The 12,059-nt window shown below is 48.3% G+C and overlaps 4 protein-coding genes across 4 annotated transcripts; 1 reads left to right on the top strand and 3 right to left on the bottom strand.

Annotated features, from left to right (window-relative positions):
• Positions 1–163: 163 nt before the first annotated feature.
• On the bottom strand, positions 164–1,361 carry LTR84_011923 (uncharacterized protein; the record flags this gene model as incomplete). Its single annotated transcript, XM_064855450.1, has 2 exons — positions 164–1,060; positions 1,122–1,361. 2 exons carry the CDS (start codon positions 1,359–1,361, stop codon positions 164–166), a joined length of 1,137 nt encoding a protein of 378 aa, XP_064699896.1.
• A 1,739-nt stretch (positions 1,362–3,100) lies between these two features.
• On the top strand, positions 3,101–3,478 carry LTR84_011922 (uncharacterized protein; the record flags this gene model as incomplete). Its single annotated transcript, XM_064855449.1, has 1 exon — positions 3,101–3,478. One exon carries the CDS (start codon positions 3,101–3,103, stop codon positions 3,476–3,478), a length of 378 nt encoding a protein of 125 aa, XP_064699895.1.
• Positions 3,479–4,363: 885 nt separating this feature from the next.
• LTR84_011921 (uncharacterized protein) lies at positions 4,364–5,238 on the bottom strand (the record flags this gene model as incomplete). Its single annotated transcript, XM_064855448.1, has 3 exons — positions 4,364–4,769; positions 4,819–5,143; positions 5,223–5,238. The coding sequence occupies 3 exons, from the start codon at positions 5,236–5,238 to the stop codon at positions 4,364–4,366; spliced, it is 747 nt and encodes a 248-aa protein (XP_064699894.1).
• Positions 5,239–10,210: 4,972 nt separating this feature from the next.
• Positions 10,211–10,443, bottom strand: LTR84_011920 (uncharacterized protein; the record flags this gene model as incomplete). Its single annotated transcript, XM_064855447.1, has 2 exons — positions 10,211–10,233; positions 10,311–10,443. The coding sequence occupies 2 exons, from the start codon at positions 10,441–10,443 to the stop codon at positions 10,211–10,213; spliced, it is 156 nt and encodes a 51-aa protein (XP_064699893.1).
• Between the last annotated feature and the right edge of the window lie 1,616 nt (positions 10,444–12,059).

The raw sequence follows: 12,059 nt of genomic DNA, 5'->3' as shown, positions 1-12,059 counted from the left end.
CGTTCAAGAATTAATCCCATGAATGAGGAGCGCAGGTGGGGGGGAAAGAGTACTTGGACGCGTTGGGGTATACTTAAGTACAACTTCGAGATCTGATTTCAACTATTCAATCATTCTATAAAGCTTAGCAAGAGTGTGAGACACGCGGTATAAATTCGCTGTATTAACACAGTCTATAACGGTCGTTGATCCATTTCGTGACTTCTGAAGCGGTCTGCTTATGCTCAAGTGATGTGAACCGGGCCTTTTGGATCACCCACATCGAGCAAAGACAGTACAACCTCCCCACCATCTTTCCATGCGGAAGTGAACGCGGATGCGGGTCATATCTGCGTGTAAATCCCAAGAGTAGAGGGATTGACCACATAATCACAGAAGAAAGCTTGTCGACGGCTTCCTGCTCCGTATGAATTCGTTCCATATTCTCCCGAACTGGTTCGTGCCCATGTATTGTGGCACCGTAGTTGATCACATCGACCAACGACTCCCGTAGAACGATCTGGCTTGCAGCATGAAAGTTCCACAAGCATCCCAACCAAAGGTTGTGGTAACTGAGCATACGTGGATATGGAAAATGGGGAATAGGAAGGTCAAATGGCTCATCCATCTCACGAGGTTGCGCAATTTGCTGTGGATCCGTCACCTCTGGCTTCCACAACCCTGTCATCGCCGAAGTCCAGCTCTCGATAGAAGCAAGCAGGTCTTGGATTGAGCGCGCCAGCTGTCTTGACTGTTCTGCCTTTTCCTCTAAAGTGTTCCTGGCCTCCTCGCCGCTCTCCGTCAGCTTCTTAGCCGCAGCAGAGAGAATGTTCATATGGAGAACATCAGCAGTAATATGGATGTCAGGCTGATCAACGTTCAGCTTGCTCACCCACATTATCTGCCCCGGATCGGGTTCTTCACGAAGCAGGATTTGCCGAGCTTGGAGGCGTTTATGTGCTAGACACCCCAGAGCGAAGCTAGATTGATTGAAGAGATAGTCGTTACCCCCGCTATGAAGGATGTGTTTGATAGCGTCTCTATGAGGTCCAAGCGGTCCAATCCGTGAAAGATACATCTTCTATAATGGTTAAGAGTCAGTAGGTGCCAGAATTTATGGAAACAGCATGGTACTACGGTACCTCGAAGTTATCAATCAGTAGGATGGCAGCCAGAACTTGGTCATTGGCCAGTGTGTGCTCCTCATGCGCGACCACTCTCAGGCCGTTCAAAGCAGCACCGTAATACTGTCGTGCCCTAATCTGGAAAGGAATATCTCCGACGCTCTCATACCTCATGTCGGCACAGGCCACAGCTCGGACGGCTAGCCAAAGGACCGACCCGGGAAGGGCACTGAGGTAGAGTGGGTAAAGGTCGTGCATATGTCCGGGAACTACTCCGTCGTTGCCCGGATACAAGGTCCAGTTGACGAAGAACCGAGCAACAGCCCGAGTCTCAATATCTCTTTTCAGAGGGCCCGGTACCTCAGCGAGTGCCCGGTCACTAAGCCATGGATACTGTAATAGCAGACCTGGCTCGGAGGCGTATGTTGATGCTTGTGGGTGCTGTTCCTGGAGTACCTGAGACGGTAGGACATCGAACGACATTGCAGGCGCCTTACCCTCTCTCACTTCCCTCCTTGCTCGTTCCGAGTTCTTCTGCGACGCTTCGTTTTCGTCCCGAAACATGAAGTCAGTGTCTGCCGGAAAGCCTGAACAAGTCAGGCGTCGCTGCGTGCAGCGGCCACAAATGGGACGAACACGATCACACTGCAGCCAACTTCAGCATGAATAGAGACTTGTCGATCGAATGGCATACCTTCGCCTTTGCGACCCTGCATGGCAAGCAGGAACGAACAACACTCATACTGTCTGCACCTTCAACATAGGCCGCATAGGTTCGCCGCCGCTGTCGGAGCAATACGTCTAGGTGGCCTGGACGTCGGTAGACTCTGCGATGAGCTGCTAGAAATCTATACGAGAAAATATTACGCTGAGACGTCACCAATTGCAATTCAGGACTCTCAACCCTGAGACATAAGCTGCCACCACCTTTTACGTTTTGTCCCTTGAACCCTACGTGTTGCAGGCTTGGCAGTCAGAAATGCACTTCAGGAATTGTCCAATTGTCTCTGTTTTCTCTACTCATGGAGTCTGTTCTTTCTCCTATATAAATTAAGCGTAGGGAAGATCTAGAATGGCTTTTTCCGCATCTCCTGAAGCCCTTGTTGAGCTGTAATAATTGGTGGAAGACCCTGTCCTGCTGATGTTTTGGTCCTTGTTCAGCTGACAACTGCGCTAGTGGTAAATTGCAGTACGGTGAATCACAACGGCAGAGTATAGAGGTCTTGGCAGCAAAACTACCTTCACCAAGGCCTAGTCACGGGATATGGCAACACGTGATAAACTCATACTTTCAGCCCATCTCTGGTAAGCCACTGCCCATCAGGACGTCCTAATAACTATTTAGTCAGCCACGAACAGCCAGGCGTTGTTAGCCCAAACTCACTGGTGGACGTCTCGGCAGACATGCTGGGGTACCTAAAGTGTCCGCCATCTGGCACCCAAGCGTCCAGTAATCAAAGAGATTCATTCTGAATTTTTGGCTCCTTCAAAGAGACATCACTTGGTATAGTGGTGAGTTGTCTACGCACATTTTCTGTACAGTATTTTGCGTGAGGCTGTCCAACTTGAGTGTTGGTCCATTCCTGATGAGGGCTATTAGAAAGAGAAACCCGATACTCAGTTTCTTGATGATGTGTTCTTTGCAAGCCTCTTAATCACCTGACATCGCAGGCTGCCCTCCAAAGAGGAAACTTGCTACACCAGAAGTGGTAACCGTTCAGTCTTTGGTTCTATCATGGAGCCTGGTTGCCGACTTGAAAAACGGGGACCCATCCAGTAAGTTTGTGAGATGAACTTTAACTTTAGACCCAGCGAGGCAGATACGACCAACGGCTCACGAACTAATTTTTCACGGAGGTGATTACTTCAGCCAGGCAATCTTTCTCTCTACGTTGATATAAATTACACTGCCCCTTTCATCTTTATTTCGAGACAGAAGCCATTTTCATCCAAATTGTCATCCCTCTGCCTTAACTTTCAAGCGTTAACAACCAACAATGTCTCAGCCTACCCGCCTAATATGTATCGGAGCACACCGCTCCCTGGCACTCAAACTCCAGCCAAGTCTCTCCCCGCACGTCAGCTACATCGCCATCCTGACCAAGATCGAACCAAGCAAAACCTACTCTCCAGAGAATCTAGCACTGTTGCTTGATGCGCTCCACCCATCCCCAGACGGGGTGATTGTTGGTGGCGGCTTCGGCGATGAGGAGGTCGATGAGATGATGAAGGTCATCGCCCTGAAAAAACGAGAGGACGGTACCTCGTTCAAGTTCATCAGGGTCCCAGTGGGTACGATCGAGGCCAGCGGACCCGAGGGTCTCGTGAACAAAGTTAAGGAGCTCCTCGCAGATGCTTTTGCAGTCCAGTGGTAGTGGGAGGGTTTTCGTTTGGACATTGGCGGAGTCTGAGATTTGAGCTCAGGGAACTCCGCAAGCAGAAATGCAGGGCGCGGTTCGGTGTCAGACGATTAATAGGTTCATGCCTGTACACAGTACACAGGCGGTCGACCGGGAATGTTTGAAGCCTCAGCAATTCTAATAAGCATTTGCGGCGCCGACAGCCCGACCCCTGGCCAAGCGACACACGTGATGTGACTGGTAGATCAAACAAGGGCGGTGATAAGTGGCAGAACTTCTCCACCATATTGCCTGCGCAAGGCAACTCAATCCAGCATGTGTTATTATCAAGCCAGAGTTGCATTTCTCTCAAGCTTGACGGATCAAACAGTCCCAAAAATGTCTACACGAGTTGCAGGAAGGTAGTGCTGCTGTGACAGCTACTTAGCTTGCAGTCTAAAATGATAAGCAGCTTTTTCTCTGGAAATTGAATGGTCGTCCAACTACTCAAACTCTCTTCCAGGCTAGTGCTCGGAATGCGCGAAGACATCATCTGGAGAAGCTCGATCACATCTTGGGCGCTCGAATCAGTGTGCAGATGACACAAAAGGCTGAGGGAACAAGGTCAACCATCGAAACTCTCCCCTAAAATGCGACACTCGTGCATGTGTGTAATGCAATCGAGGTCGCCCCTCGGCTCACATGTTCAGATGTGAGCCGATATAGTACCTTGGACACCAAGAGGCTGATTTGCGCCTATGCGTAGGCGGAAATCCCAGTCGATCATTCAGTCCTCCGCAAGTTGCCATTTGACGGCATACGCTTGCCCGTAGCTCATCAACTCCGCTTCCAACCGTAAGCTACGCAACCATTGCAACTGATAAGCAATGCTTATTCGTTTCCTCCACTGCTTCAAGCGTCTCAAGATTCCACATCCCTCAGTCCAAACCTGAGGTGCTCTTCGTAGAATCTCAGCATTGACCGGGGACAGTGTCGATGGACCTTATCCATACCGACACATGTCTGCTCACCATTCTCGAAGAGTATATAGGCGAGCAGTTTCCCGGATTCATCTCTCTCCACTGCTTCCACTTTGACTACTTGCGGCTCCCAGTCTTCCTTCAACGGCATCCACGCCGCTTCTTCCCGCCAGGTGGATGAAGCAGGAGCCAGGTTCTTCGTCTTCTGTCGTTTCAACACTGGAGCCTGGTACCCCTTTGCCTCGGATCTGAAACGCTTTGATTGTTTCGACTTTGACTTTTCGAGTGCATTCTCGTCAACTCCACCGATACTGGTATGATATTGTTGTATGATTTTGGGAGCGTACCTGGAAGAATAGTCAGTGAGGGAATGTGCTTGAGGAGAAAGTCTCTTACAGCATCAGGCTTGACTCTAGCTCTTCTGTGTTTTCTTTATCTGGACATCCTTGCCATTTTGTCTCATAGTAGACTGTACCACGGACAAACCGGTGACCACAGATTGCTTCGACACCGAATTCTCCTTCTGAATCTTGACCATCATCTTCGGAATCTTCATGTGCATCGACGTCTGTGGTTGCTCCACGCGCAGCTTCCCCAGCGACCCTTTCAAGGTCATTGTCTGGTTCCTCGTTCGTTGGGGGGTTACCATCCGGACCGGCTTGGGGAAGGTCACTATCAACAGAATTATCGAGATTGCTTCCAACCTTTGAAATAGATGTGACTGGTAGATAGTCAACGTTTGTTTGGCGACTGTGTGATACGGGACAACTTTGCAATCGGACTATGGAGGCGATACTTACCAGCGCGTCTAGTCATTTCGGAACAGTATATGAGAGAGTAATGAGGGAAGAAGCCGTAGTCGCAAGAACGGAACAAGTGCTCCCTCAATGTCGTGGTGGCGTAGAAGTGGACGCTTTTCCCGCGAACTGCACATACAGTACGCATCAGGAAAACAGCACAAAGCAATGTACGGCGTGATTCCTCCTCTTTTGACCATGTTGATGCGTCTCCAGCGCGGATGTGCCGGACTCCAGCACCACGAGAAGGTGCAATCTTATCGTTCAACAGGGTCCACCACCTTCAGTGGTCCTTTGCCCTGATTTCCATGACCATAGTGACCCAAAGTCGTCCGTGAAGCCGCTAAATGAGATGCTCATCTTGCGTAATTGCGAGGTTGAACAGTGGTGCAAGGAACATGGTACTGCTAACCACCAAAATCTTGGAGAGATGCAGGCAGCAAGACGCAAGAGACGGTCAGAGCCGGCATTCGAAATCCAGGGGGTCGACCACAGAAAACCGTGGTGCCTCCTATGACTATCAGGGTCAATGCGATCTCCCACTGACTTCCAGTTTTCTCTCTTCAAGCAGAGGCGAACTTGTAGTTGAGGAGTTAGGGGCATTCATAAGTCTTCCAGCAGCAATTTACGCAAAGAGATGCAATGGTTGACCGGATGCCTCTCATGCACCCAATGGCCTGAGACCAGCTCCCGTGCCATAACGGCCACGAATGCCATCCCCAGATTATCTGGAAAGCGGAGTTGATGAGCTACGGGCGAGCATATGTTGTCAAATGGTAGTTTGCAAGAGTGGCTGGATGATCGACCGGGGATTTCGCCTAGGCGCACGTTAGCCTTCTTGGCGACTTCAGGAGGTAACAACACTTTTAGCGTCATCGCCACGGAAGGTTAAGCGAGGCAAGCATAACCACTGGGGTTGATGCACTGGCGTTGATGAAGGGTGGCGCTGAGTCAGCCCAAAGACAGATAAATAGCTTCCGCGGAAATATTGATTTTTCCGATCCTTCTCTTTCTGTCTCTCCACATACGCTACGAACACCGGTGGACACCTCGACAATGGGGACCACATTCTCTTACCAATTCACATGTACAAGCGCTCAAACGACCACAAAATTCAGCTACCCTTATGTAGCCATCAACCCACATCCAGCACGAATGCTGATCCGTTTGTCAGTGAACAATTCCGAGTTTACCAACAACAGGGTAGTAAGCTGCGACATGAGACCAACATACTACAGCAGAAAACATGACATATCCTGGTAGCCACTTGTGGAAACCGAATAAGCTCAGAAGCCTGTTACAGTACCTGCCAATCCTAGCCACATATCCAGTCGCGCAGACATTCTGCTCACGAGTATTTCCGATTAAATGTACTACGGAGTCAGTCTTGTCAAAACGCTTGGCTGTTACTACAACGAGGGCTTCAACTACGACGAAGGCTTCGATTAAGTCTCAGTCGTCCGCGTGGTCTGAATGCCAGGCACAGCCACTCGCTGTGATCTCGACACTATGCTCTTGCATTGAACCACCAATTGTAAGTAGTATGAATGTATTATCTGGGCAGTGGATCTCACTACCCTCGAAAAGCCATGTTCGACATCGACATCGTCTACAACAACTACACCAATACTGATGAAATCTTCGACGACAACCACGACGACAACGACAACTACCACCACTACTATAACATCTTCTCCTCCAACTCCCACTAGTGACTGCATAAATTTCCGGCAATACCAAGCAGTTGAACTTTGCGGCTGCTCGTATTATACATTTTGTGCTCTCAACCCAATATATGATACCGGTACACTTACTTTAGGCACTTTCTCTTTGGTAGGCATAACCGAAAACCACGTCGACTATTGCCTTGACCGCTGTGATGAACTACTTAAACTGCTTCAGCCTTGTCGTGAACGTTGAGACAATGGCAACTCAGAAATACGCTCCGTACGATCGGATTGGGGCCCCTTGCCATCCCCGGTTACGATGAAGGTAGCTTTTGCGAAGAATGCTTGCCACACAGCGGTGGTAAGCAAATTCAGAAGATGGCCGTGAGAAAATGCCACTCTCCAGATGCAGCACCAAAATGTATCTAGTATTTGGAAACCTGGATTGCGCTTCCTGCTCCGTCGATCACAAGCCAAATGACAGTGACTGTCACCACCACACAGACGATCTCCAAATCGATCAAAGCTCCTGGGATTTCAATCTTGGCATCGATATTGCGTGAGTGAAGCAGAGGATCTCAACTACCTAGCTAACCGTGTCTGCTCGGGCCGGAGGTTTATACACTACCGGTTTGGCTCTGGCGCCTAATGTTGATGATGGTGATGATGATGGTGATGATGATGGTGATGATGATGGTGATGATGATGGATTTACTGTTGGGCAATCGACGACTTTGAGTCTCTTTGTTGGGTTAAGATGATGGAGGCACGAGACACCCGCTTCTTTGATGTAGAGTTGACTGCTGCATTATTCGTTTGCCAAACGTCAACTCTCCTCGCATTTTGTAGAACTTTATCGGACAAAATATCTGGTAGTTATCACTTCATGTTGGGACTGTTTCAGATTAAACCAAACAATCAGGTTTCGTATTGTGAAGCACCAATCAGGATACCTCTGAAGATATTTCCGAACCTGTTATACTAACCTAGCTTAGCGTTTTATAGCGTGCGTTCGCTAGAGCCAAAGACAAGAGTCCTCGAACTCTAATATTGTTCACCTGCGACGTAGATCATTCGCTATCTGCGGACAAGTCAGAATTTCCTGTTATAATATTCTACACCTCACATTAAATGGACAAGTTTGAAGCTCTCCATCGTCTGACTGCTCAAATTATTGAAGTTCCTAAGAATTGTTGGTCTGCCGCTAACGCTGGCCTTTTTTCTGACTCTTTTAGCTCATTACTGGCTCGGATCGTTTGGCCGGGTGGCTGGAAATACGGTGAGTGGTGTTGTCAGGTGCTGAAAACGTAGACGTGCAGTAAATGTTAGCCTGATTTGGAGAATAAGAAAGCACACCTCCACCGTCCTACTCGATATATCACAAGTTCGAATTGCAGATCCTAGGTTCAGTATCCTCCGCAATATACCGTACGGCAACCTATTCTGACGATGTCATTCCCTACATCACTTGAGAAGATTACTCTACGTGCGGGCGACGGTGTAAAGTATCCAACAGTGGAGATGAGGTGATTACAGAGCACACTGGTTGGATCTATGATGTAAACAGTGTGGATGAGTACCATCGGGGTAGAGAGTGAGCTCCAGTTCTACGACTTTATCAGAGGGTGAAATCATTTACTGTCAACCTAGATTTGACAGCACCACTAAAAGTGGGGATTTCAGGACGATCATTGGCGTCGGTAAAGTTATATCAGGTTCGTTTCGTCATCCAATCCTTCCCAACTATAATATGTTTTACTAACAGGTTTTGAGTAGGATGGGACAAAGGAATTCTTGGAATGTCCATCGGGGAGCAGGCTGTATTCTACATACCAGAGTAAGTGCGATATGTTAAACTAGAAGTTGTTGATCATCGTGGTAATTCTATCAGGGATATGGCATATGGTAACAGGTAGGTTTAGGCAGATGCCTGTTTCTTCTCTCATTTAACTACTCCAACGTGCATTTCCTACCAATTTGGATGAAAGCGGTTCTCTAACGTTCACTATATTCAGTGGATTTCCGGGACTTATTCCACCTAAAACTGCTTTGGTTTTGTGAGTACCAGTCCACCCGGTGGAGCAATTTGAAGCATCAAGACGCTACCGCCATGTCAAGGCTACAATCCCAAGAAACGAAGTTTGGCAGTACTGATCAATCTTGTTTTAGCATCGTTGACTTGAAGGCCATAATTAGTAGGAGCCACGTTAAGCCGTCGGTATGACTGTCTTCTGTGTGACGCAGGACTCTTCGCATTTTAGTTCCATGCTTTGTCTTCTACTAATTCGTTATTGCAAATGATGGAGTGTGACCCGCCGACACTACTTCTCTCCGCCTGACAACAACATCTATTGTCGTTTATTTCGACCTTCAAAAGAAACAGAAGTCAGAGGATTGTGGAAGGAAATCTGTTAGCATCTTGTAATAAGTACCTATCTCGCTGGCTCACTGGCGGGCTTGAGAGAAGATTCGGATTTTCCGAAATTGATGGTTCAACTGATCTCCGGCCTTGGAAAAACCGATGACTAATTTATATGTTTCCCAACGAGCCTGATCGTATACAGGTACCGCCTACTGTCCACGTCTCAAAACCGCTCGCACTGAACTCTGATATTTCAGGTCGATATGGGAATATATTTCGCTTCATGCTAAGTGGAGGTAGGAGATTCTGAAACACCTCGAACACATTCGGCAATTCTGGTACGATTTAGCGGATGGTGATATTAATGCTATGCCCAAAATTTAATGCACTTACAGTGAAAGTTCCTAGAGCTTAGGGTATTAGGGCTAACTCCTTCGGTGCAGAGGAGACCCAGCACCGGCTTGAAGCTGATAGCCAAATGCAAATATGATTGCTCAGCATGCAGCAACTCTTCAGCAGGACAGAGGTGCTTTCTTCTTTTACCACGCACAATTGGCACCGACGTTGCCAGATTTAAATGGCAACCCGGGTTGACAACAACGGCTGTCTACAAAGTGGACAGAGGAGCGAACATTTCCGACACCAAGCATCGATACAACGATGGTGAAACACATGTAAACACCTCAGCTCCCGTATCTTATGTCGAGCCAAAACATGATCCAGACAGATAGCACTAAATGGTCAGCTCAACTATCTATCACAAGGAACGAAGAACACATACCAGATGAGTTTGGGACAGCGACTCGCAGGTGTCAGCTTTTGTGATTCCAACCTCTGCCGCCTCCAGGACTCCGCGCTCAGTAACGGTGTGGTTTCATCGAGCTTTTGCAAGCTTACCCGCGGTGCTTGTATATCACTCCTATCAGTTATCGTGGTTGTGTCTCTCTCCCGTCGTCGAATATCTACATCAGTTGGTCCAAAGACCCTAAAGACGCATATTAGTATGATATCTTTGGTTCGTCCTCATTGAGACTTACATGGCCATTAAGGTTAGGAACACACAGATAATGAGCAGCGGCATAAAACGAATCCATTTTCCAGGAACGTTGGGAGACAGCGTGTCGTCGCCAGAGAATGGCTTGCCCAAGGAGTCTTGGAACTCCCAGGATCCATTTGAGAAATCCAGGGCCGGCATATTGGATTCGCACAATGCATGGTGACTAGAAGTAGTCGACGCTCCTCGTTTCTAGAGCCTGAAGTCTTCTTGTGTCTGAATGTATAGCTCACCATTACGGAACGGGGAGAACCTGGCTCACTTTATTGGGTTCTGGAGGCTATGGTGGCAAACCTGCAGCAGCTCATCCGGGAGATTTCTTTCCCCAGTTTGCCACATTATCGTGCATTGCCAAGATTGTTGCCTTGTGCCATGATGTGGCGTGGTATAGTCAAAGCTAATCCAGGTCACACAATTCTCACAGAAGATGGTTGAGGAATGAGGCCACTCTCTTGGGGAAAGGAGGACATTAAGTGCTCGGCCAGATCACCAATCAAGCCCATTGAGTGTAATACTATGGTTCAATTGTTAGGATACGGCTTAGAGCACAGCGCTCGCGAAATGGTAAAGAGATACTACTTATTCGAATCGCTCTAGCTGAGAGTCATACCGTTTTGGATGGCCCAAGTGCTTGAGATTAGTCTGGTTGCCGAGTGTGAATGCAGTGGTTGCTAATTAATGTCTCTCCCAGTTACGCTGGCGCAATTTTGGCACTCTTTTCTACAAAATACCATTTGTGCGTCAACCAGCCGAGGTCAGCGTTCTTGGCGTGGACCGCCTTGGCGTGATCGAATAGGCTTCCACCTAATGAGTATGTTTCAAATCAGATTGGTTCGATGGCGTTGCAACCTTCGCTACCCGCCACGACTTGACCTGCCCAGTCTCTTCGCATTATCACCCGGCCAATGAGCATAATTAGATGTCACCACAGCGGCGTTTCAATTCCAGGTGTACCGGAGATTTGGGAATCTGCTGGTACAGTAGGACTAAATGTGTGTGACACCTGTGGTGCTTCGCCACATGCGGAAGCACACTACAATATAGCAAGATTGTAGAAACTTACAGGCGCTTTTGTACAATATCACGATTGATAACAGCATGCAATTCACCCTCAAACTTTTTGTATCCTCTTCTACCCTTTTTTAAGTTTTTGAGAAGTAGAGGTTTTGATAGGAGTTTATCGAAATAATTAAAGCCCTCCTTTGTTCTCACGTTTGCCCAGGCGTAGGCTAGAAAGAGACGACCGTGGATTATCTAGGTTGCCAATCGATTGAAACCACACCGTCACATACCCACACAGTCACACAACCACACAGTCACACAACCACACAGTCACACAACCAACATGGTTAGTCAACCCTGAGCGATGCCGCCCTCTAAGCTTGTGGACTTCCTCCAGATCTTCGGTTTTCGATATGTAATGAGACTTTCTTGGCGTGCATGGGCCACAAAAGTCCGGGAACAGTATTGTGGCCCGTGCACGCCAAGAAACTGACTAGTAGTAACGACTTCTACAGGTAATTCAAGGTTCGGCCATGGTTACCTATTCACTCCGCATCAGCCCGGGACCCACGGCAGGACCGGCCCCGAGCACGCTAATAGCGCGGCGCTCTCTGGGCCAATTAACTATTCCTTAGCGCCGAGGCTTGAAATCGTGTGTCAACCTCTATCCCATGCAGACTCCGCCAATTCACTTACTGCACGCGAAGTATTGCATCGAAAACCTGCCACATCTCTCCTCTCAACATGAACAAGTG

The sequence above is a fragment of the Exophiala bonariae genome, assembly GCF_035927105.1.
Source record: "Exophiala bonariae strain CCFEE 5792 chromosome Unknown scaffold_60, whole genome shotgun sequence".
NCBI classification, from domain to species: Eukaryota; Fungi; Ascomycota; class Eurotiomycetes; order Chaetothyriales; family Herpotrichiellaceae; genus Exophiala; species Exophiala bonariae.
The sequence above is the reverse complement of the archived record's forward strand: the minus strand, read 5'-3'. Positions and strand labels throughout refer to the sequence as shown.